The sequence below is a fragment of the Scophthalmus maximus genome, chromosome 18 (genome assembly GCF_022379125.1).
Source record: "Scophthalmus maximus strain ysfricsl-2021 chromosome 18, ASM2237912v1, whole genome shotgun sequence".
Taxonomy (NCBI): Eukaryota; Metazoa; Chordata; class Actinopteri; order Pleuronectiformes; family Scophthalmidae; genus Scophthalmus; species Scophthalmus maximus.
In genome coordinates, this window is record NC_061532.1 from 16,926,001 (window position 1) to 16,950,000 (window position 24,000).

Genomic DNA, 24,000 nt, shown 5'->3' on the forward strand with positions numbered 1-24,000 from the left:
AACCCTTAAGAAAAAAAAGTGATAATGATCCTTCTTGGTCAGGTCGTTCTTGGCCCTGGTGGGATTTGTAGATTCATTCAAAGGTTTTTTTCATTGGTGACGTACTCTGTGCTCAAATTCCAAAAATACAATATAAAATATAAAATGGAATAGAATAAAATATAATATAATACAATAAAATACAATGAAGTTTTAGCAGAAGTTATAGTTAGGTAATGGTTAATTTACATTATGGCTAATTTACATGTGCAATAGTTATGAAATGAAAAATACTATAAATAGATATAAAGGTAAAACTATGTTGACAGGCAGATGTACAAATGTTGCAGTCCAATATGGTTATGGTTTAAGTGTTCAGAGTGCAGAGTTCAGAGTTCAGGGCTCTGATTGTAGAGCACTTCTCTGAATGCATCTCATTGACTTCAACCCAATCTTCACTCCCCCATTACAATGATTAAACTGCAAAGATCAATAGTCCTGGTGTGAGGGGCCAGCCACCTCCAGTTGTGCACTACTTCATGATGGCATGGTGCAGGAATGTAAGGGGTCAAAGGTCGCACCTTTGCCGCATCACCTCTTCTTCCCGGAAACCGGCTGCCGGACAGGTTGCTGCTCAACACGGCCCACGGTTCCGCTCATGTCAGGGCTTGAGCTTGCAGCCTTCCATGTCACAGTGATTTCCACACGGAGCAAAAGAAACATCATTTGGGTTTGTTTTATTTGCTCCACATATGTGGGAGGGGTTGTTATAAAATCCACCCAGCCCCACGCATAGTTTCCCCCCTTCCGATTGTGCGCCTCCGGTATTGTGCCCGAGGGTCGTGGGTTGAGCCATGATGCTGGACTTTCCACTGGAATCTACGAGCAAGCGAAACCAACTTGAACCCCGCGACCGAAAAAGCACTTTCCCTGCTTCTATGTTCCGTACTGTACGTGTAGTAGTTGGCTCCTAATCCTACTGGAAATGTTCAGTTGCATAATAAGCACAGAAGAAGAAAAAAAAGAAGCCCGCCATGGAAAGCAGAACTTTCAAGGACTGTGGTCAAATAAAAAGCAGCTGTAATGTACAAGAGCTGGCCAACACGGCGAGGTGGAGCCAGGAACAGCAGCCGGTGTTTGCATTTTCAAAACGCCAATATTTGATATCAGGATTTGCTACGCAGGTATTGCAGAGTTGAGGCTGCGTAGCAGAAATACCTTTGCCTTGCTGCTGCAAACCTCAAAGTGCAAGCAGTGTCGAGGAGACGGCTCTACGCATAACACTGTTTAGGCTTTTCTGTTTCTGACAGTAAAGTGTTCATCACTTGTACAGTGAAGGTGGAGTAAAACCATATTTTCATACCATCTGTTTGGCGCTGAAACCATGTTGAAACACACTATGGAATGTGTCCCTCGCCAGAGCATACGTACCAGTGACAGTTGTGAAGTGTCTGCTCAACACAAACAGACCTGTTGCTTGTCACAACATCACATTATTAGTTGTTCAAACACGTGTTCTTTTCCCTCGTCTGATTGTCTTCCCCTGACTTGCTGGGGAATTCACTTTCGGATCCGCACGCGGGGTCAGAGGCATTTTCCCAGCTGCCGTTTTATCAGTTGAAGCGCACACAACCTCATCCTCTTCCTGCACAAAGCTTTTTCCCCCCCGATACGAAAGGCCAGACAACAGAAACCTTTCAAACAATGAGCTCAGAGCAGCGACCGAAAAGGCGTGTGTGCGCGCCTGTTGATTCGGAAAGATGATGCGCCAGATACAAATACAAGCAGAGCCTGTTCCCGTCTGTCCTTAGATGTCCTCCTAACGTGATGCTGTGGACAAAGGGGACATTCGGTGTGGAGATGGCAGAGGCTGATTGTCGAAGCCCCCGGGCCTGTGAAGCACATGATGTGTTGGGGGGGGGGGGGGGGGGGGGGGGGGGACGGACGACTCTGTTCCTGGCACAGTCAGACTTTCAGATCTAGGCGCTGACACCTGTATCGATCAGCTTTTGTTTGAACATGTAGTCTGACCAACCCACAGTGTGATCACACGTTATTGACTGACACCGGTCAGCAGTGATATTGTGGGGGGGGGGGCGAGGTGGAAAAGCAACATGCTGTAACAGTCTGAAACCGAGAGACGGTCAATTTGAAATTCAGTGAACCTCGGCCTCGTGGATCTTCATGCCCTGCTAACTGACAATTGATTCAGTCAATTATCCAAATAGAAAGCAAGTGATGTTCTTCAAACTGAACTCAATTATTAATGGTTTCCGTCCTGCTCAACAGCCCATGACTTTTTGTGCGTCCAGTAAAAGCTGCCGTGTCGAGAACGGTGAATTGCTCTCCTCGTGTTGGGGGGGGGGGGGGTTTAAGTATCTCGTGGTCTTGAGTTTAAGAGTCGGGGCAGGACGGAGCAGGCGATTGGCTGGTGCCAGCGGTCTTTCAGAGGTGAGGCAGAACTTTCAGTTTGCCAGTCGATCTGCTTTCCAAAGACCCAGCCTCAGAGAGGTGGGACGCAGACGGAGCTCTGCTCCTTTGAGGAGGTTTCGGTATTTGATTGGGATGGCTCCTGGGCACCGTCCAACTGGTAGGGGACCCAGGGGTTGCCCAGAAAACGCTGGAGAGATAGTGTATCTAATTTTGGTCAGGGACCGTCTCAGTATCTGCCGGGAGGAGCTGGAAAATGTTGCTGGGGAGGAGGTCGTTTGGACTTCCTTGTTTGAGATACTTCCACATCGACCCAACCCCCCCGGACAAGAGGCAGAAACTGATTGGAGGGATATTAGAAAAGCAAAAAAAGTCTAATGGCGATATTCAGCATCTGCTGATTGTTTCATTTTGGATGCAGTCAGTGGTTTGATCCAGTGGACGCAGATTTTTGTCCAAGGACATTCCCCCCCCAAAAAAACACGCTGCAATCCCCAAATTTGTAGACTAATAAACCCTGAAATAAGATAGAGGAATAATTAAAAGATATTATATCCTTTTAAGGATGAAAGTCTAACACTCCTGAAATTATTATCTTTAAAAGTATCTTTATTTATTACTAGCTCGCTAGCACAGGCTAGCTGACAGCCTACTAGCCTCCACTAGCTGACAGCTTGCTAGCCTCCGCTAGCTGAGAGCTTGTTAGCGGAGGCTAGCTAGCTGACGGCTTGCTAGCGGAGGCTAGCTGTCAGCTAGTTAGCGGAGGCTAGCTGAGAGCTTATTAGCGGAGGCTAGCTGAGAGCTTGCTAGCGGAGGCTAGCTGAGAGGTTGTTAGCGGAGGCTAGCTGTCGGCTCTTAAATCATAACCTCCCCGTGTAATGAAGCCACTTGCTCAGAAGCGTGTTCCCTTGGCCCATCTTGTTATTGTGACGAGATGAGTCGAGATGAGTCAGGGCTCTTGGTTGTTTTTTTGCCTTCATCATCTTGGCGCAGGGCCGAGTGAAAGAAGCCAACGGGCTTGGATTGTGCGCGCACAACAACGAATTGCTCTTAAAGACGGGCATTGCTCGGTGATGACACGTTGCTCCGACTGACGTCATAATTGCCGAGCCAATTACGCCTTTAGCTGCCGCTGATGCAGCGTCATGCGTTGACATGCCGATGAAGGCGAAAAGCACAATAGCCAAAGTTTTCTTTCTCATATATGAAGGATATGTCCTTCAGTTGAAAAGATATTTGTGATGATTCTTCAAGGGATATAGTTGAGTGGCAGGAGATTTTGGTATGTCGGGGATCAATTGTACAGATTTGTGCTGCTCCACTTGTCTTACTTTGTTGTGTGTTGTGTCATGGCTGTGGTATGCGGAGCTTTATCTCACCACTTCATCATTACGTTGCATCACTGTGTAAGTCACAGCGAGGACAATGGTTTTTTGAAACAATTCCCGAGCTCGCTGAAAGCAGCTTCGCCTCAGCCCGAGTGTTTGCTCACCTCTTGTTTTGTGCCGAGAGCCGACACTCAGCGCTCCGCCGGCAACGCAGCTCGCAGATTGTTATTTTTTTTTTGATTCTGTTGTGCTATTGAGAAGGCTGACGGGAGCACGCTGTCGAAATCCTTCCGATCACGAGCTGCAGAGATTTTGAAACCAATGTTGGCTGCTACAAATGCAAAGGGGACACGTTTCCTCACTGGTGTCAGGGTTAACGGTGGCTTTCAATCGCTCAGAAGCAGATTTCAACACTGCGGTTGAGGACCCAACATGGAAATGAATGGTTATTTTCCTTATCTGTTAATCTTTTAGTCCATATTAGGTGACGAAAAATAGGTAAAATGGCCTTTGCACGTTTTCTCAGCCCGAAACAACATTTTTAGATTGCTTTACTTTATGCGGTGAACCCATTCAAAAGTCCCAAGATGTTAAATTTACCCTTCAATTTTTTATCAAAAATACAAAAAAGTCTTGCATCAAATATAGCAATATGATTTATTGATTATCAAAATTGTTAAGTCCAGGGGCGTTTCGAGGTATTTTGGGGGCCCTAGGCGAAAGGAGCCGACTGGGCCCCACATTGAACCGGGGCCTTGTTCTGGGGTTTCCGACCACGGTGTCATTGCACTCTCCTGCAGCCGATCATAGAATTACATAGGATCCCTCAAAAAAATTGTCATTGCTGTGGACTAATTAGCAGTTGTTGGTTTTTTTTGGAGGGGGCCCTCTCAGCTCGGGGCCACAGACAATTACTACCTCGCCTGCCCTGTTGCAACGCCCCTGGGCCAGTCAGTCAGTCACAATAGCTTCCCACGCTTCTTTCTACTTTCTCTATACTGTACCGTTTATTTCCTCATGGCGCTGTTCGCTTCCCTGAAAAAAGTCTTGCATAACACTTATGTCTAATTTTTACACAAAAGGCAGATTTTCTGCCAGTTTCATTTGGCGTTAGCTGATCCTCCCTGGCTTTTGTTTTCTAGTAAGTGCAGAAACATAAAATCTAAACTGCGGAACCAAGGAGGACACAGACCTAACCCGTGCGCAGCAGACGAGGTATACCACCGCGTCCAGCGTCAGCTGACGGCTCCTTGTTCCGAGCGTCTTGGCATTCGCCGCCGTGAGACCGCACACTCAGCTTCCCGCGCCCGGGAGGCCACCACGCTGCTCTGACATCCCATCAGCTGGCCCGCTCCGCTAAGTTGTTTATCCTGCCTCCTGTTTGCTCTGCATGCTCGGCTGCTCCCCAGAGGTCAGAGAGCACAAGGTCAGAGGGAATTAGCCCACAGGCCACTCAGTGGCGTCTGGGGAGGAGCGAGCTCACCTCAGCGGGAGAGGTGGCTGCAGACGGAACCTCAAGTACACGTTGGTTGGGAAAAGTTTGTTCGTGTCTCTTCATAATTTTACATGCTGATGTTTCTCAACAGGAAGTTTAGTGTTGACTCAAAGTCGGAAGCGCACAATCCGTTCTTCTTTATTTAATTACCGCCGTGAAATCCATGTCACAGACTCAATTTGTCAGCGAGCACTCGATGTTTGCATGTTCTGCAGACTAATGACAGTAATCCCCACTTGTCCCTCCCGTGCAGTGTTTCAACATCAACTTGCTGTGTGAAAGGGGTTTTTCTTCATGTGAACAGAACGTGTCGTAAGTGCACTGTACTCTTGCATGAAACCTCAGGCTAAATCTCTGAAGTGCCCCCTCAGGAAAAAAAATGACAGGAGGCGGAGCGGCGGCGCGTCAAAAGCTTATCAGGGGTTCATTTGAGGTAGAAGGAGCCAGCAAAGGGTGAGAGTCTAGAGGACTGACTCCTCAAGTTCAGCATGATTGCAGGAAGGAGAAAGGAGAAGCAGGGTGCTTTACCAGTTTGCCTCTATAAACTGCTCAAATCTTTCTCAGGTAACAGAACAGCTGGTTACTACGCAGGCTGTGTGTTTGTCGGGAGGTAGATGGAACTGTCAGCTAATCAGAATGTCATCGGTTCGATCCAAGGCCGGGTCAAATAGTCCCCGATGTCAGTGTGTGCGTGAACGGGATGACGTCGAAGTGCATCCTCTCGACTGGAGTGTCTGCAATGAGGTCGAAGCATTGTTTACTCGGCATAGAGAAAAACAACTTCCCTCTTGTTCCAGCGAATAATGTTTCAGGGAAAAAAGAAAAAAAAAAGAAGCAGGAAGTAAATCAAGCAGACAAGTCGGGGCAACCAGCACAGCAGCACAGGATTCTCCCTGCGTGTTTGTCAGCCGCGCAAGAATTCACATTCTGTTCTCGGCTATTTTCCCTCTTGGGGCCATGGCACTGCGGTTTGCAAAAAAACAACAACCCGGTGTGTGTGTTAAAAGGCAACAAAGTGGGGCAGAGGGGGAAAAAATGAAGAAAAGAAAAGGTCCAGTCTGCCAGGAGTGCGCTGCAACTGGAGGCTGGTCTCGTTTCCTGCATCGTGGTGTTTTCAGGGTCATTTCTTTTCAAGCTCACTTGTGTCTAAAAATAAAGGAAGCATTAATCTCTGCCTTGGGCAGGGCATCCAAAACTACCCAACAACCATTGTTTAGTGTCCCCTGGGAGAAGAGAGAAGTATTTGTGGACAGACATTCTCATTTGAAAGACTCGTGTGGTGCCTTTTTCCCCCCCATTCCCAGGGTTGTATTTTTGGGAGAATGCATGGGAGGCTGTTTATTCTTTGGGTGTGCTTCTTTTTGGCCTCACATGTAGCTCAATATGATTTGGAAATCATTATAGACGTTTGCCAACTTCTAGAGACAGTTCCCGTTGTCACGTGGCACAAGAATTTGATATAGGGAAATATTGGTTTGCATTTGTTGGAAACCCCTTTCCTCTGTTTACTGAAAGCAGTTGGCTTGGTCAGAAAGCTCAAGTAGAAAGTCTCCCCGAAGGACAAACATGATTTTACCAGCAAACTGTTGCAAGACTAGTTTCTGCACCCTTGACATTTGCCAAGCATCATCCATCTTCAAAATGCTTTCCAAGCAAAATCTCAACTCTTTTCAAGCCAGGCCCTGAGGGCAAGTCCGAGTAGGGCCACAACGACTCGCAAGCCAGATGATGTCAAGAGGCAACGCTCGCTGTTTCAGTATTTTAGCAGGTAAAACAGACTCGAGACTTGAACGTTTTTTGCTTTCTTCCGGTTTGTTGTCAGCCTCCTTCCGTAGGTCCAAATCTCATTCACATTACATTTCATTCATTTTGCTGACGCTTTTGTCCAAAGCGACTTACAATCATCGAGGTAGCATTAAGGGCCTTGCCTAAGGACCCACATTGGGATGACCTGGAATTGTACCCACGACTCTCTGTACCAAAGTCAGAGGTGTACCCCACTAAGCTATCCGGTAGGTGTGGGCCATCTGACAATCTTCTACCGTGATCGATTTCCTGAAGAAGTCCACAATCTCCTTTTCAACCGAATCGCAGAGATCATGACATTTTAGGACATTTACACCCGGTCCACACTAACACCGTGGATCCACCCTTCATTCACGAACCAGCGGAATGATCGCCTCCTAGATCTTTGTGCTGATTGGCCAAATCATATCGCGTAGTTCTACCTTAGGGTCCCGTAGTGCGGCAGTGGTCCGACCAAGCACAGTCAGATACCTCTCAAATCAAAGTTTTATTCGCAAACTCTGTCGGGCAACGGTCGGAGGAGGTAATACTTCTCGAGTTAAAACAAGAACTGTATCCATACGCCCTTTAAAAGGAAGCATACGAAGAAAGCGACCCGGTTGGTACAACCATTGGCAGTGGCTGGATGTCATGCTTGGAGAAGCTTTCCCTGGGAAGATGGCCCAGATGAAGTATCAAATTCATAGTTGTGTAACTTTGAGTCCAAGACGGGCAAAAAATTATTTTTTGGGACTATATTTGGTTAACGGTTAGATGTGATCGCCACCGGCTGCTACAAATAGCAGGAACACATCGTCCATCCTCTGCTCGTCCCTGGAATTTTGGCAGAGAATTTGGACGTCATACTCACGATTCTCGAAAGGTTCTGGGGGGTTTTTTTCTTTCTTTCCTGGAGTGTGGGAAATGGTTTCCAGTGGCACTTGGAGACAGTATTTCCACCGTCTGTCTCCTCGATTCCTCGATGTTGGCCGATGTCCAGGGAAAAACCTCCCACTGCCCTCTGCTCCACTAACACAGGGCTTGATTCCCTCCGTCACCATTACAGACAGGGGAGGGAAAAAAAACTGCTACACACCGATGGTTTGATTTACATCCTTCACAGCAGTTTCCTTCGCCGAGTCTCCATGGTTACAGCATCTTATGTTGAGTTCTTACGTAAGTGATTGTGAGCGAGTGCTTTATTTACTGTACCTGTCCTGTACATACTCAGAGGGGCCAATGTAAACCCTGCTGCTTATGTAATTGTAGTCACACATATGAAGTGTTGTTAGGCCGAATCACAAGCACATAACTACACACGCAAACGTTTTATCCTTCTCTTGAACTGCGAGGTGAAGGAGATTATATAAAATAATGACATCGCACTGTGAGGATGATAGAAAAGTGGCACTGCTCAATAAGCCAGGGGGAAAAAGAACAATCAAGAAGATACAAACAATTACTTCTGCAAATACAACCTAGGTATTGATAGTTTTCAATACCTATGAATATTTATTTGCAGGTGTGTCTCCACTAAATTGGATATTGCAAATAATTGTCAGTTGCAGGTGTGTATAGAAGCAAACATCCACTACAGTGGACCATAAAGTTGTCTCGTCTCATTGCATTAGCCTGCGCTGTACAAAGCTTTCAGGATGTAGGCTGTTGGGGAGCGACTGTTTACATTTCTCTCAACAGCGGCCCACTCTCATTAAAATAGAACTCTCCGCGTCAAAATGCACGCCTTCCTCTCGGCCGCGTTCACTTCCAGCCGCTGCAATAAATCCACGCGCACTCTGATTGGTCCCCAGGGCCGTTCGGATTGTGCTGTGATTGGAACATCAGATCCCCCCCTCGAATGCATGTGTTGCTGGTGAGAGGGGACCTATAAAGAGGAGCCGATGGACGCCAGAACAATCCCTCAGTACATTCACGCAGCTCCCCAAGCTGCTCCTCGCCCATCGCCCAGCCCCCCGCCCTCCCCTCGCCTTCTCCCCCTCGCGAGGCACCGCCGGGCCAGAGGAAGCTGCCGCGGCAGGCCGACTGCTACTGGGAAGCCAAAACCGTGCGTGAACAGTGCGGGTGTTGAATTATTTTTTCCCCCTCCTCTGCTTCGGCAGCTGTGCCGACGTTGGGCGCTAAGCAACCGCGACATCGGTCCGAATGCTCTCCGGAAACATTCGGATGCTCTGCTGTTGGATCGCTGCCCGGGAAAATATACACGTTCCCCCCCTAATGTCTGGGCTGTTTGTCAGCGCGGATTCGTCAGACATTTTTCATATTTTTTTTGCTCATATTCACGTACTGTCGTGGTTGCTTTATTGTCATCGGAGGATTTTCCTACATTTGGCAGTTCGTGTGTGCGTGCGGATTATCTTCACAGGCCTGACAGGTGAAGTTGAAGTGAGCCTGAGTTGTGTGTGTATGGTGGACAAGCACCGGCACAACTTCCCTGCAGTCGTAGACAAATAAAGCATGACAAATTCTCTTTGCCTATGCAACGAGATACACAAAGGTCACAAAAAGCCTCGTGCTATAGCCCCGTGGTTTCATCAATGCAACTCTAACACTACAATCTTCTTGGCAGCGCTGCCTCACACACACACACACACACACACACACACGCCTCCATAAATGTCTTTCAGATTAGTCGATTTATGAATGAAAATAAAAGTATGAAACATTCACCTACAGTACAGCTGGAGGGAAAAGTCCAGAAAGATTTATTTATTTTTTTTTTTAAAAGAGGAAGCAAAGCCAGTGAACTTCGCAACACATTCAGTTTGCACAATGACATGATTTCATCGAATCAATCACATCCTGGCAAATGAATGAGCCTACTGGGCACATGGCTCAGGGCCTCTGGTTCAAGTCGGAAATCCGTTGACCGCAAAGACAAGCAGAATGGCTCAGAAAAAGCTCAACAGCGAAACCATGTTGAACCACTGAGACATTGACAGAGACGAGTGGCAAAGAGAGACTCCTCAACTGCACACATACCACAAAGAAATGTTCACTTTTGTTCCACTACTAGATGTAAAACGACCAGGCAGAGAGACCAACTGCAAAGAAGAACCAGGCGATACGCAGGTTAGCGCGACGTGCACATGCTCAGCGTACGTGAATGGGCACGTCATATGCTGTACGTTGGAACGGACGGGAATTAATACTCTCAGAGAGCTAAATATTTATATGCACTTATGCCGTGGTAGTGTCGTGCGCTCTCAGGGGCTCTGCTGTGTGCACGGAGCACTTGTCACTGCTTGTGTCTTTCCCTTTTTTTGCCCCCGCACTGTATTGTGCACACAGTCGGCTGTGTTGCTTATCCGTCACCTCACAGTGCAGTTTGCTGGCCCCGCCCCATGACGAACAGCCGTTCTCCCTTCTACTCCCACGAAGCAGGTGAGGTTTCCGAAAAGCGGAGCGACGCAAAATGACCCCACCCAGGCCGCTGCGTCGCTCCCCTGTAGCGGCCTGCGTGAATCAGAATGCCGCTCGCGTGTCTCCTCCCGTCGGCAGAGACTTTCATTCGACGGACAGCCTGCGCCGTCTGCACGTTGACACCCGGCTGCACCTTGTGAGCGTAGAACGCACAGAGAGGAAGAAGAAGCCAAACAAACCTCCTCAGTCCATGTATGCTCAGGATTGTAGGTGCGATTAAGAGAGTGTCTCTCTTGTTTACCCTCAGTTAATCCCACCAAATGCACCTAGTGTCACTCATTGTTTTTCCGTTTCCAACCAGGCAGGCTCGGCGAGGCCCCGTCAGTGACGTCCAACCGTTGCGCCCGAGTCTGAACATTTGGCGACACCCCTGATAGAAATGCGTCATCGATTCGGAATTGACGAGCGGCTGTTAAGCGGAGTTCAGGCCCGAGCGGGGATTAAGGTGTACATGTCCCCTCGCCGCCTCGTACGTCAGAAAGCGACTTGCGCTTGATCGGAGGCAGGGGGGGGGGACGTGTCCCGATGTGAAGATGCTGTCCGCTCATCCGGAGAACAAAACCCCCACCGCCCTCCGCGCTCCACATCGCCGCGCAGAGCCTCAAATCCCTTGTTCATCCCGTCCACTGGCCACTTGACGGCAATAGAGAGAAGAAAGAAAAAAAAGAAGTGCGAGGCTGTTCTCTAAAGCTTGTGAGGCCAGCAACAAGCACCTGCTTCCTGGTTGAATTTGCATGTGCCGATGAGTTGCACGGCCCCTCGTCGCCGGCCGACAAGATCTTCCCGCCGCTTCCGATCGGCCCGCCCCTGACATTTGCTCCCCTCTGTCGGCGCGCAGCCACCGCTCCGCCAGATTCAACCCTCTGGCTCGCGTCAACTGGGCATTCAAGTTGTCGGCCCCCCTGCCCAGAGTGATTTACTCTGATGGACCGGGTGCTTCAAACGCTCAGATAATGATGAGTGGCGTAAAAAGGCTCCCTGCAAAGATGTCAGAGCCGGGTTGGTTTTTTTTAAAAGCTGCATTAGGGAAAAAGCCCTTAACACTACGACTTGACTTCTGGAGTTGTCGATCAGAATTGATTTCAGCTCTACTGCTGCTCACATGCGATCATTTTCTGGGAATGATCCCAGAAGTAATTGAAATGGGCTGTTAGAATAAGAATATGGATGAGTTCAGCTTTACGTCATTTGTCCAAATCAAGTCTCTCAACTTAATTGCACAGAGCAGAGCATTTCAAACAGCAATCTCCTTATTTTCTGTGTGGCATCATATAATTATTAATCAATTTATCTTAATATCATCCACCACGCCCATTAACAGCAGAATCTCGCCACGCCTCAACCCAAGTAGAAGTAATCGATCAGTAATCGACCACTAAATTAATCGCCAACTATTTTGATAATTGGTTTACAAAGTTTTCCTGGAAAAATTAGTCAAAATTCTCTCATTTCAGCTTCTTAACTGTGAATGTTTTCCGGTTACTTTGCTGGTCTGTGACAGTAAACTGAATATCTTTTTTCACCATTTTATGGACCAAGCAACTAATCGATGAGTCGCGGAAATAATCAACAGATTAATCGATAATGAAAATAATTTGTTATTTTCCGGCCCTGATCCCAGGTGGAATTGAATTTGATCGCGCAAACGAGCTATATTCATCAAATCATCTGTTCTCCGCACACGTGTCATCTTTCAAACATGCGTGTCACGTTGCCATAATATAGGAATTTATCGTTTTATAACGTAAAAAATATCACAATATTAAAATAAATGTTTCTTGTTATTACATGATGAGTTTGTATGTCGTAAGAACTTGGCAACATCACGTTATAACATGAAAAAAATCTTGTTATTGCAATTCATTTTTCACAGTATAATTTGATGCTGATCCATTTTCCTTTTTCTGTCATAATTTTTTCACCATCCATACAATCATTTTTCTCTTACACATAAAAACTTTTCTACACAGATTCATGTGCACGTCATGTGAGTGACTGACAGCGTGGACAAGTGTCGACACGGAGATGACTTGATGTTTTGGTGCTCGTCTCCAGCGGTCGTCCACCGGATCTGATGGACTTTAACTCTAACCATCATATTAGGGGGCGTTTGGCCGGACCAGGGGTCCTCTGCTCTGAGGCTCCATGTGGCGTGCTTGTTGACACAGAGGAGGCGGGTAGTTGGAAACAGATGAAAGAAGCGTAGGGCGCGGTGATGTTATCTCTTGTCGGAGCCACGGGGGCCGATTTAGTTGTTGTTGTTATCAGCGGCCCTGCCGCGGCGTGTTCGGCTCCACCTCATGTGCGGGGGGGGGGGGGGGGCCTCCGTAACACCCAGAGAATTCCCCTCTCGGGCGGCTGTGATATGATACGGTTGAGTTCAACAACCTGTGAAGGAGCTCGCGGGAAACACAGCTGTCAATTTTGAGGCTGAAAGCACGAGGCCTCTTGGTTTCGAGGCTGGGAAGTCTCCGCCCTCTCGCCATAGGCCAATAGTCCCCCCCCCCCCCCCCCACCCCCGCCGGCTTGAGTGACACTTAAGCAATATTTACTCCTGTTAACCTATTGACCCCGATCCTGTGGCGGAGTGGAGTCCGGCCGGAGCCGGTGTGGTATTGACCGTGCTTGTGTTTATTGACAGAGGTGCGGTGGAGGGTCAGACCGCCGCCGCCGCCGCCGACTGGAATTGCTCTGTTTGTTTTTCGGAGGATTGCGCCTCTGAATCAGCTCCACTTGTCGCTCTGACAGGAGAATCGAAAGCTGACAACAGGGCGTAATAGCAGCAAACACATAATGTGGGTGTACGTGTCCATTGGCCTTTGACCTCCGAGCTGTGTCCGTGTCTCCCAGAACAATAAAGAAAAGCCGTTGGCTCAACAACATTCATCAACAGTTTGTGACTTTCACCTTTTACATGAAATATTACATTTTATTCATTAGCATTTCAAATTGAACAGTGGCAGGTAATTAAACATTTTATTCCAGATGAGTCCATTAGTTATTCACTTAACTTAGAAATTTGAATATCTTCATGCTGTGTATTTTCACAGGTTGGAAAACATAACCACGATGCCAACAAGCCCGTCTGCATGCTTTCGGTCCCGGGCTTTTATTCACACACACTGATATTTGACTGTGAATCGTGTGATTCCAACTTTGCACCAACAGTTTTGAGATGACAACAGAGGTCCACAAAGAAATGTGGGGTTTTTTTTTTCCACGTGTTGGTCCAATGTTTCTGCTTCTGACAGTCTCCTGCTGCGCTCTGTCATATGTCCTACTGTATCTAATCGCACGTCGTGCATCGCCCTGCGGCGAAGCTGCGTGACTCTCATCTCAGACGTGTGTCACCTAACACCGACCTGTGTCTCGCCACCAGACCTCGCCGTGGTGGAGATGACGGACGCCTTCCGCCAGCCCTCGCTCTTCTACCACCTGGGCGTCCGAGAGAGCTTCAGCATGGCCAACAACATCATCCTGTACTGCGACACCAACTCCGAGTCGCTCCAGTCCCTGCAGGTGAGTCGCTCCCGCCACTCATCACTTAAACTCACGAGAGACAAACAAGTCACCGCGATTCGCGTCGGCCGCGATTAAAGGCTTTATTTAGAAGGAGGCCGGGGCGGACAGAAATGTAATTTTGCGGCGGCGGCGGCGGCACATGGATGCGTCAGTAATTTGATGGAAGGAAACGCATTTATGAAACATTTTGAGAGGGGGAAGTCAACAGTGGCACATTTATTTCTCATGTATTTCTATTATCCAGTGGCGATGCCGCTCACCTGTCAGTCAGTCAGTCAGTCAAATTCAGTCAACAAATTCCCAGAAAATGTCCGAGGCGGAATTATCACCATGTCCTGTCTCCTGCATGCTCGACACAGACTCCTCCGAAATGTTCTGGAGATTACCCTTTCGGTGTGAACATGTCTGACTCTTCATGCGACCCCAATATTTATCGTAAATTTATTGTAAACAGTGTGAATTATATTTGATTTTTTTCTAATTTTATTCTATTTTATTTCATTTCATTCTATTCTACATTCTTTTTCTAATTCTGTGTGTATATGTTGACTGCTAAATGCACCAAAAAAAGAAATCCTCGTATGTAACCTGTTACCTACCTGGCAATTAAACTGATTCTGATTCTGATTCTGATCATATGTGAAAGGGAAACTCCAGCTTGTGCTTTATACTGGAGTTAGACAAAAACTACCTTTGCCATCGTCATAGAAATATAATAGTCTTTTATAAAAAAATAAAATAAAACTCTCAACATTCAGGGGAGAAGAGCAGTGGTGCTACATCACATGACCAACGTGGCCGTGTGCTTAGTAACTGTGGCCGATCTTTATCTACTGGCTGCATGTATTGCGAGAGCAGAAGCATCTAAGTGGTTCACCATCTCTGCAAAACTACATCCTGGGGGAAACCCGACGACTGCCATGCATTACCTACTTTAAAAGGTTGTTGCATAATTTCGACGATATGCAAATCTTCTTCTTTTTTTTTCTTCCCGTGCATGCATCTGTCGTACGTTGGATCGCGACTGTGTTTTATGAATCTGTAATGGAGATTATAACACGTCTGCGTTTCTGCCATGAAAAGTGTCAGTTTGACACGGGTGTGTGAGTCTGTGTGTGTGTGTGTGTGTGTGTGTTGCTGCTCCTGTGCAGCACACAAGACCGTAGGTTACACAGTCTGCGGCCCCCCCCCCCCCCCCCCGAGCTGAAACACACTTAAAAACCTCCTGCTCCCTCCCGCTGCAGGCGCCTCGCAGGCGATGGAACACTGAGGCCTTTATTGAAGGTCGTCTGTGTGGCGGAGGGAGTCTCATGGCGACAGGGACCCCCCCCCGGAGACCACACTGTACAGTCAGCATGTACACACCACTCAGCCTGTCGGCAGAGGTTCGTCTGCGGGAATCGAACGTGAACATGACGTTTAAAAAATAAAATAAAAAAGAAGCCAATGCACATTCTCAGCTCTATTAAATCTCGCATTGAAATTGCTCACAATGACATTTCTTCCCGGCTCTGATGCGAAACCCCCCCCCCCCGCCTTCCTGTGGTCTGCCGCGGTGCCCACCCGTCTGGCTGGGCGTCGGTTGCTCCTCACCCGGCCTGAAAGGAACTCTTCTCCACGGTGGTTTCCACTGATTCGTATCAGGCGGCGAAATTGTTTTCAAAAAGGGCGTCTGTTTAATGTCGGGGGGCATTTTCTTTAAATAGTGGAGCTCTCTCTTTTAAAAAAAAAGAAAGAGTGTACCCGTGTGCTGGGTCATGCTTTTCTTTCTCTCTCTCTCTCTCTCTCTCTTAAGAATAGAATAGTCTCTTTGTACAGGAAGTATGAACGTATTTCCTTACGAACCGAAAGCTTGAAAGTTGAGGGATGTTTAGAATCTGAAATTGTACGGTTTGGTCGGCGGCTCAGGTATCGGCCCCCGGTGACCTCTGACATTCTTTATGTTCAGGGTCAGACCGACGCTCGACTTGCACAGTTGACGGAGAACGTCTCGTTCAAACAAACATGTTGGAAGCGTATTCCTTTCCTGGTAAAATATCCTGATAATGTCGCATTCCATACCATCAGCTGGTGGTACTATTTGTTTTTCCTATTTCTTTTTATCATTCACGTTGCCGTACTGGGCGCGAGCAAAAGTTCAGAAGGGGGGTTGGACGGGGCAAGTTCCTGGAAAAGGTCCGCAGCCGCATCGCGGACCTTTTGCGACTTCGTACGTCGACCCCCGTTCTTAGCAAAATGTCCAGGCTTGAGTTCGTGTCAGAAGGCAACAGTGCAGAACTCTCCCCAGCAGAAACTCCCAGTAGATGTTGATCGACCTCCGCATGCTCCGGATGAAAAGAGTTTCATCCTGATTAAATTAAAAAACGTCTTCAGCTCGGATGTATTGAGTATTGTATTGTATTCTTGAGTCTAAATTCGCCTTTGGAATAAGATGTTCTCGTCGAATCTCTAACTGTGTTTTTTCCTCTCTCGCCTCTTTCTTTTCAGGAGATAATTTGCCAGAAGAACACTGTAAGTACACAAAGCAATCTTCTTTTTTCCCCCCTCTTACTCACTCTCTCTCTCTCTCTCTCTCTCTCTCGCCTTTCACACGTTGCTCACCCGGTGCTCACACATCACACACATTACATCGCGCAAAAGAAATATGCTTCTTTTTATACACAGCGTGCCGGGAGCGCAGCGTCTTAACACCTTGCGCTTTTCTCTCCCGTGCCGAGAGAGGGTTCTTCTCTTCCGCAGCCCGCTTCCGTTTGGAGGCTGTGATAAATGCATGGTTTCACAGAAATGTGAAAAAAAGTCACGACTCCTCTTCTCCTTTTCTGGCAAAATGTTCTATATTGTTTCTTTCCTCGTCTCAGATCAAAGCTGGTTCAGGGGGTTGCGGCGACGGCACAGGCACGATCTGCATGAAAAAGGGACGGGCGCTCGTTTGACTTTGAGACTGCAGCATTCAAATAAGGTGTTGACTTCAAGCGAAGGAAATCCTGTTGTCTGACTCACATCCTACGGTTTAGTTCCTAATAAAAGAGCATTCGTGCCGGATCAGAGCATTGTGGCTCCCAATTGTTGGGAGATTTTTAACCGAAAACAGTCAAAAAAACGACAAATTATTTAATTCACATTGATATAAAACCAAAAGAAGGAGAGAATCCGCTCGAAAGCCTGAAGTAAAAAAAGTTTATTTTTAGCATCTTTGCTCGTTCGCTTATCAGATTAGTTTCTTTATTTTTAAATCTAATAATTTGCTGTTCATCCAATAACTGATCCAATAACTTTGCGCCGAATTAACAGACTAAGTCGGCGCAAAGTGCAGGAGCGGGAGGATTGTTGTCCAGGCGTCCACGATCAGGGGTCGGGTGAAAAGGCTTAGCTCTCTTAAGTGGCTTTTCCGAGTAGAAGTGAGGTGGTGCCGATCTGTGACACGAGCGGATTACCACTCACAGTGCGGGAGTGGGTCATCACCCCCCCTTCATGATGCATGTACATCACATGGAAATAAAGAAGTGGCATTTTTCATTGTGTCGCAGTTTAGAGATTCGGTAGGTGTAGTATTAAAATACTGAAATTAAGATAGTATGAAGGTTATTATTATTATTATTATTATTATATTATTATTATAAGGAAGACCAGACTGTTATTTCTCCGTAACATAACTCTGCCTGCTCATCTTACCTGTCTGTATTGTCAGACTCAACATTACAAGAGAAAACTTGTTTATTTACGTAAATCAGTTATTTTTTAGTGAATAAAAAAGTTATTTTTTAGTGAATAACAAAGTAATTTTTTTACTTTTCTACTTTGCAAACATTTTGGCCAAATATACACATTTGTTTGCAGCGACTCAAACTAACGCGGCGTTAACGCCAAACACAAAAGGGAACGTTCGCGCCGCGTTACTCGCAAACGAGTTGGGCCGCAGAATAATTTGTGCATTTATTCGCCTGCAGCACTAAAATCTACTCGCGTCTTTGCGTTGACCTTGTGGGTAATCTCACCACGTGGAAAGAAAAAACTGGGCCGCCATCGGTGTGAACGCAGCATATGGATGAAGAGTAAACAATGTCTTTGGTTGACGAAACCTCACGTTGGGTGTCGCTACGGGAGCGGGAGCTTCTGGACTGAAATCTTCAGAGCAGGACCGATCTTGACAGGAAAAGTTATTTAGTTAGTTATCATGAGCTATGATTGGATAATCGCCGGTCGCTGAGGGACAAAACGAAATGCACCTCGAGCATCCGCACGCTGTATTTGCCGCGGCTGCCCACCGATGTGGCTCAGTGCACTCCCAGGCCACAGATGCACACTTCAGACTCGAGTGGGAGAGACCATGTGAGTCACACAACTGGCTCGAGGGGTTGACGGCAGTTGGAACAGTCGTGTAAATGAAGTGCTCATATCAAGCTATGGTCAGCTGAGTGTGTGTGTGAGTGTGTGTCTGTGTGTGTGTGTGTGTGTGTGTGTGTGTGTGTGTGTGTGTGTGTGTGTGTGTGTGTGTGTGTGTGTGTGTGTGTGTGTGTGTGTGTGTGTGTGTGTGTGTGTGTGTGTGTGTGTGTGTGTGTGTGTGTGTGTTGTGTGTGAAGGTGAGTAGGCGAGTAGGCATGCAGCAGCTCCAATACAATCCCGCCGTAGCTGCAGACGGACAGATGGACCCTCGGCGAGGCTCACGGGACCAGATGACTCACTCGCTGAGCAACTCACTTGTTGTCCGTCACGTTTTTGTTTTTTAATCGCGTCTCAGAAAACTCCGTTTCCCGTACGCGCCTGGCGGCGGTTGGCTTCCGTGCGATCTGCAGCCGCTCTGAAACATGCAGCGGCCTGCGAAAGCAAAACTCGGCCACGTGGTCCCCATGACGACATCTCTCTCGTGCACACAGAAACACACACACACACACACACACACACACACACACACACACACACGGAGGAGCTAAATATAGTGGCAGGATTTTGCAACCTGTCTGGTGACACCTAACATCAACAGGGGTCAAGGGTCTGTTTCGGAAAGACACGCGCCTCTTGCGACTGCAAGAGACGGTGATGTCACCAACCCCCCGTTGCCGTTGCAGTTATTTGCGGGTGACTTTCATACAGTAGCGTCAACGGCGCTTTCCTTCCACTTCCCTTTTTTTTCCATCGCCTGGCAGCAGCAGCCGCCGTGTGTCTTCTAAAAGAGGCTGCTGAAAGGCCGAAACCACGGTAGAATATTAAAGCAGCTGTGCCGCAGCTCAACCGCTCTCGTGTCGTCCGCGCACATCTGACATTTAGGGAATCGCTCCCCTTGAAAAGACCTCAACTGCCTCTGCGAGCGTGTCAATAGTGGGTTTCCTGCCCGTCTGTAAACACCACGCGCACGTGTTTCCTCTCTGTTTGTTCAGCGGCGGCGAGCAACGGCAGCATCGGGACGGCTGCTGCAGGGGAGTACTGCCAAGTTAAAAAACAAATACATAAATCTACCCCCTGACAGAAAAAGGAAAAGAAAAAGTGTGTCTAGAATTGGAGCTTGGTAAATGAAGAAGAATGGTTTTGGTGGCAAGAAATGCTGAAACAGACCCAAAGACAAATTGCCCCTGAAGGCCACAGCTGCAGCGAATAACATGGGGGGGGGGGCTCTGCACCAGGTGAACAGAGGGACGTCTGTTTCTGCTTTTCTGCTCGGTTTTCCACCACGCGCACCGGGCGGCGGGAACAATTGGAATTTGCCACTGTTTGTGGTTGTAAGAAAGCAGCCCTTACTGTGGCTGTCACCGCTGATGCAGATCACCCCACCCTGCTGCTGCTGCTGCTGCTGCTTGTTTAGACTGGTGTCGTCTGTGTGGAGTAGACGGATCGGGGCCGAACGCCCGCGTCACTACCAAGGGGCCAACTCTGAGGCTGAGCAATGAGGCCCGTGCGGAAGTGCTATAAACTGCAGTTCATGCAGTAAATGCCCGCTTGAGGCTGGCTCCAAAACAGAGCAAATCCCCACAGAGCATGTTTATACTGTATACAGTCTATGGTCGTTACGGGAAACCGTCTCAAACGAGGGAGGCGGCTCAGACTTCCCGCGAAGAACTCTGCATCCTCCTCGCGCATTGTTATGTTTTCCCTCAGTCCGTGTCTGTGAAGTCAGCTGTAAAGAGTGTTTAGACAAGGTCGTTGTTCAAGTGAAGGTGTGTATGTTGTACTGTACTATACATGTACACCTTGTGCTGTGAGGATATATTTCACTTACAATAGGTTAAAACATACGGTAGCATGATAGGCTCCACATTAGCCAGACTGCAGCCCCAATATACAGGAGCTGCTCATGAATAAATTCTGCCTGAAGAGAAATAGCATGTTAGTCTTTTATCATTGTACAACATCATATTCTATAAATGTTTAAAAACAACAGTTTTTGAGGGTCAGCATTACTGTATTAGGTGTTTAGTACGTCCAACACTGAGAGACGAGAGACTGAAACGGCAAAAGTAACGTTTTGTATTCAACTTTTGCTCTTGACCTTTTCTGGACATTTTTTGTATCATGTTACAAACGTTTCTGCAGCAAAACAGACTTCAAGAAGAGAACAGAAGTAGGTCAGGCATCAAGTTTTACTTTCAACGATTAAGCCGCCATTGACAAAAAATTGGAAATATGGTAATTTCATCATCTCCAATGCCGCGACAACTGGGTAATTGTGATCTGCTGAGGAAGTTGGCGTCATTGGATCAACTAACAATTTGCACGGTTTACTTTTGAGCACATCGAAAAAGCTTTGAAAAACAACATTCAAAGTTCATATAGTCAAAATAGGTCAAACAGATTTCATATAAAGCTATGCTAAATGTGGTTTTATTCTTCTTGGGTCACAAAAAAAAAAAGATACAATATTTAAATGATTACACCCACATTAAATACTGCTTTCACACTAAACCCACATAAGCCACAATCACAAAAAGAATCCCCTGATTGCTCAAATGTACTGATGTTTTGTTTTTCCAACAAATTGTGTCTCCCCACCCCCCCCCCATCTTTCAGACGTGCTCGGCCAATTACACCTTCATCCCGTACATGGTGACGCCGCACAACAAGGTGTACTGCTGCGAGGGCAGCCTGATGAAGGGCCTGACGGAGCTGATGCAGCCCAGCTTCGAGATGCTGCTGGGGCCCATCTGCATGCCGCTGCTGGACCGCTTCATCCAGCTGCTCAAGGTGTCGCAGGGCAACTCCCAGTGAGTGCAGCCCGGTGGCGGACAATGGGTGGACTGCACCAAAGAAAATGTCCTATCTCATGAAACATTTACCATCCACTTACACGCATGTTATGGATAGTATACATAATTGACCGGTATGCAGCACATATGCAGGGATTTCAGCACTATACTCTAAAATGAACAATAAAAAATTTGAAAAAAAATTGATTTTAAAATTAATATAAAGATTTTGAAGGCTTACTAAGAACCTAAAGCAAATACCATTCTCTTCTTTTGGAAAATTAAAGGAGAAAACCCCTTAAAATGTGTATGTAGCTCTGCTTAGGTAGACCGCATCATATTATTATTATTATTACAGTATATTGAAACCAATAAACATAATTTATGTATTCTAACCATATACCAAATCAATTAATACCTCTTGTCAAAAGAACGTTCACTCTGGCAAGCTAACATTAGCTAGCATTAGCTTACCTCAGTGTTAACTATGACTTTTGGTAAGCTAACGTAATTTTCTGTTAATAACGTTAAATAATGATAAATGCAAACTAAGGTGAAGGTCGACAACCAAAATCACTTAATACTTCTTATCTTAAGAGAGCTCACTCTGGTAAGCTAACATTAGCTTTTAGCTAAGTTAGCCGTAAGCTAACGTTATTTTCGGCTAGCGGGAGTTTGTTAATCACAAGGCCTTGTATTTGTTTTAAGCAAAGGTTAAACTGAAAAATTCTGTTCAGCTGGATATTGTATGAATATAAACTAAGGTGGAGGTTGACTACCAAATAACTTGATTCCTCTAAGCTCACTCTGGTAAGCTAACATTAGCTTACCAGAGTTGTAAAAGTAAAGCTAACCGCTAGCTAACGTTATTTTACGTTAGCAGGAGTTGATCACAGGGCTTCTTTAAGTAAAGTGCAATAAAACATTGTTCCACCGTTTGCTTGTATTAATGCAAACTGAGGTGATTGTTACTGTAATCTACCTCATAAATTAGGTTTAGATCAGAAACCAGGAAGAAGCAATGAGAGTTTGATCTCATGTTAAGTTCCTGTAGAGGGAAAAAAAAAGCAGCACTGCACGACTGCGCCTCTTTTGTTTTATTGGCCCACTCCTTCCTATTTTTACCGGCTGTAATTACTTCTCTGTGGTGCATCCCTCAACTTTGACTTGCGTGGAGATCTGCATTTAAAAGGGAAAGAAAGAAAAAAAAAATACACCACAGTTGCTGGGGTAATATTTCATATTTTGGCTCCCATGCCAACAGGCGATGCTCCGGCAATAATGACTGGTTTTACAGGCAGGAAAGAAAAGCGGACACTTTGGTGAAGTGAGTTTTCAGCTCAGTCATCACTGGAATATGAACTGAATGCATACAGTAAATTTGTCAAGTAGCATAACTGCTATTAATAATAACCATCCAGCTACATATTAAATGTATTATGGCTTGTGGCCTGTGCAATGAACTGACAGTGGCCTTTACTGTTGTGATTGTACTATATCCAGCTGACATTGACCCTGTAAATAAATCAGGGTATCGGTGTCAGCTAATTTTATTCCGCATACTCACATGGTACATATTTATCGTGGCCATGGTGTTTTGTATTGAGTAATCATTTGGCATTTAGTCTTTGCCCTTGTCACTTGGAGATCAGAAAGTGACAATCGGAAGGAGCTCATAATCAGCAACTGGATGGATGTTTTAACTTTTGCTGACTTTGTTTCAATTCACTTACTTTACTGGAAGCACATGGCAACATTTATGAAATATTTTCCACTGAAAATACAGTAGCCCATGTCTAACTGTAGAACAATCAGAAGTTTTATTTATTTATTATATAACGGTGAGAGGAAGCTGCAGTGGCTATTTGTATCATTGCTTTATTCCAACCGATCGTTTTTGTTTTGCTTTTTGTCCTTCAGCCAGTATTTCCGTGAGACGATTCTGAGCGAAATCCGAAAAGCTCGCGAGCTGTACACTGGCACGGAGCTGGCCGCCGAGCTGAGCCGAATCCAGCAGCGGCTGGACAACGTGGAGTGCCTCTCTGTCGACATCGTCATCAACCTGCTGCTGACGTACAGGGACATCCAGGTACATTGGCACGTTACTGTCATTTGTCACATTAGATGCGCTTTGAAGTTACGAAGTTATCATGAAAGTTATGGTCAATCAATGTTTGGGGATTTGCTACTTGAAAGGTAACTTTTCTCAATCAATTTATGATTTATGAATTCATGATTTTTTATAAAACTTTTCCGGTAAGTATCATCTTACTGTACAGCTTAGAGAGAAGTCACTGCCTCAGCGGCAGTCGCTTCTCTCAGCCTGCCCGTAGAGAGCTCAAGGCAAAGCTGTTTGGTCCGTCCGTCTCGAATCTGAGGCTCTTTTGGACTCTTTAGTCCTTTGCATCGCGATGGCACTCACTCCCCAGATATCCTCCCACTCACCATAGGCAGCGCTCAACCCTCATAAATCATTCATCAGAACAACAAGCAATGTGGACGCGCTGAATTATTCAAGGCGCTTTTGGGTATGGTGACTATGTCGGCGAGTAGGAGCAACAAAAATGTGATGAAGGGACCACTCAATTATTGAAGTGGTGGTTTGGTGTCGAGCAGAGTGTTGAATCTCAGAAAGAATGAATACAGGGAGGCGCCCCCCCCCCCCGGCCTCACAGCAGCTCACAGAAGCATGGCAGTCCCACAATGATTAGTGACGACCAGGGTTGAAGGGTGAGAGAGGAGCTCATCATCAGTGTGTTCCTCACTTATGATCCAGGATTACGAGTCCATCGTGAAGCTGGTGGAGACGCTGGAGAAGCTCCCGACCTTTGACCTTGTGGCCCAT

The 24,000-nt window shown here is 46.6% G+C and overlaps 1 protein-coding gene across 2 annotated transcripts in view; it reads left to right on the forward strand.

Moving 5' to 3' along the window:
• The window catches only part of map3k5 (mitogen-activated protein kinase kinase kinase 5), a 57,113-nt gene that overhangs the window by 1,057 nt on the left and 32,056 nt on the right, over nt 1–24,000 (forward strand). For both annotated transcript variants that reach the window (XM_035616937.2, XM_035616936.2), the window contains exons 2-6: nt 13,838–13,977; nt 16,468–16,491; nt 20,980–21,173; nt 23,076–23,244; nt 23,932–24,000. The exon at nt 23,932–24,000 is cut by the window's right edge and continues 38 nt beyond it. In XM_035616937.2, coding sequence (XP_035472830.2) covers nt 13,838–13,977; nt 16,468–16,491; nt 20,980–21,173; nt 23,076–23,244; nt 23,932–24,000 — 596 coding nt within the window. The remainder of the gene's footprint in view (nt 1–13,837; nt 13,978–16,467; nt 16,492–20,979; nt 21,174–23,075; nt 23,245–23,931) is intronic.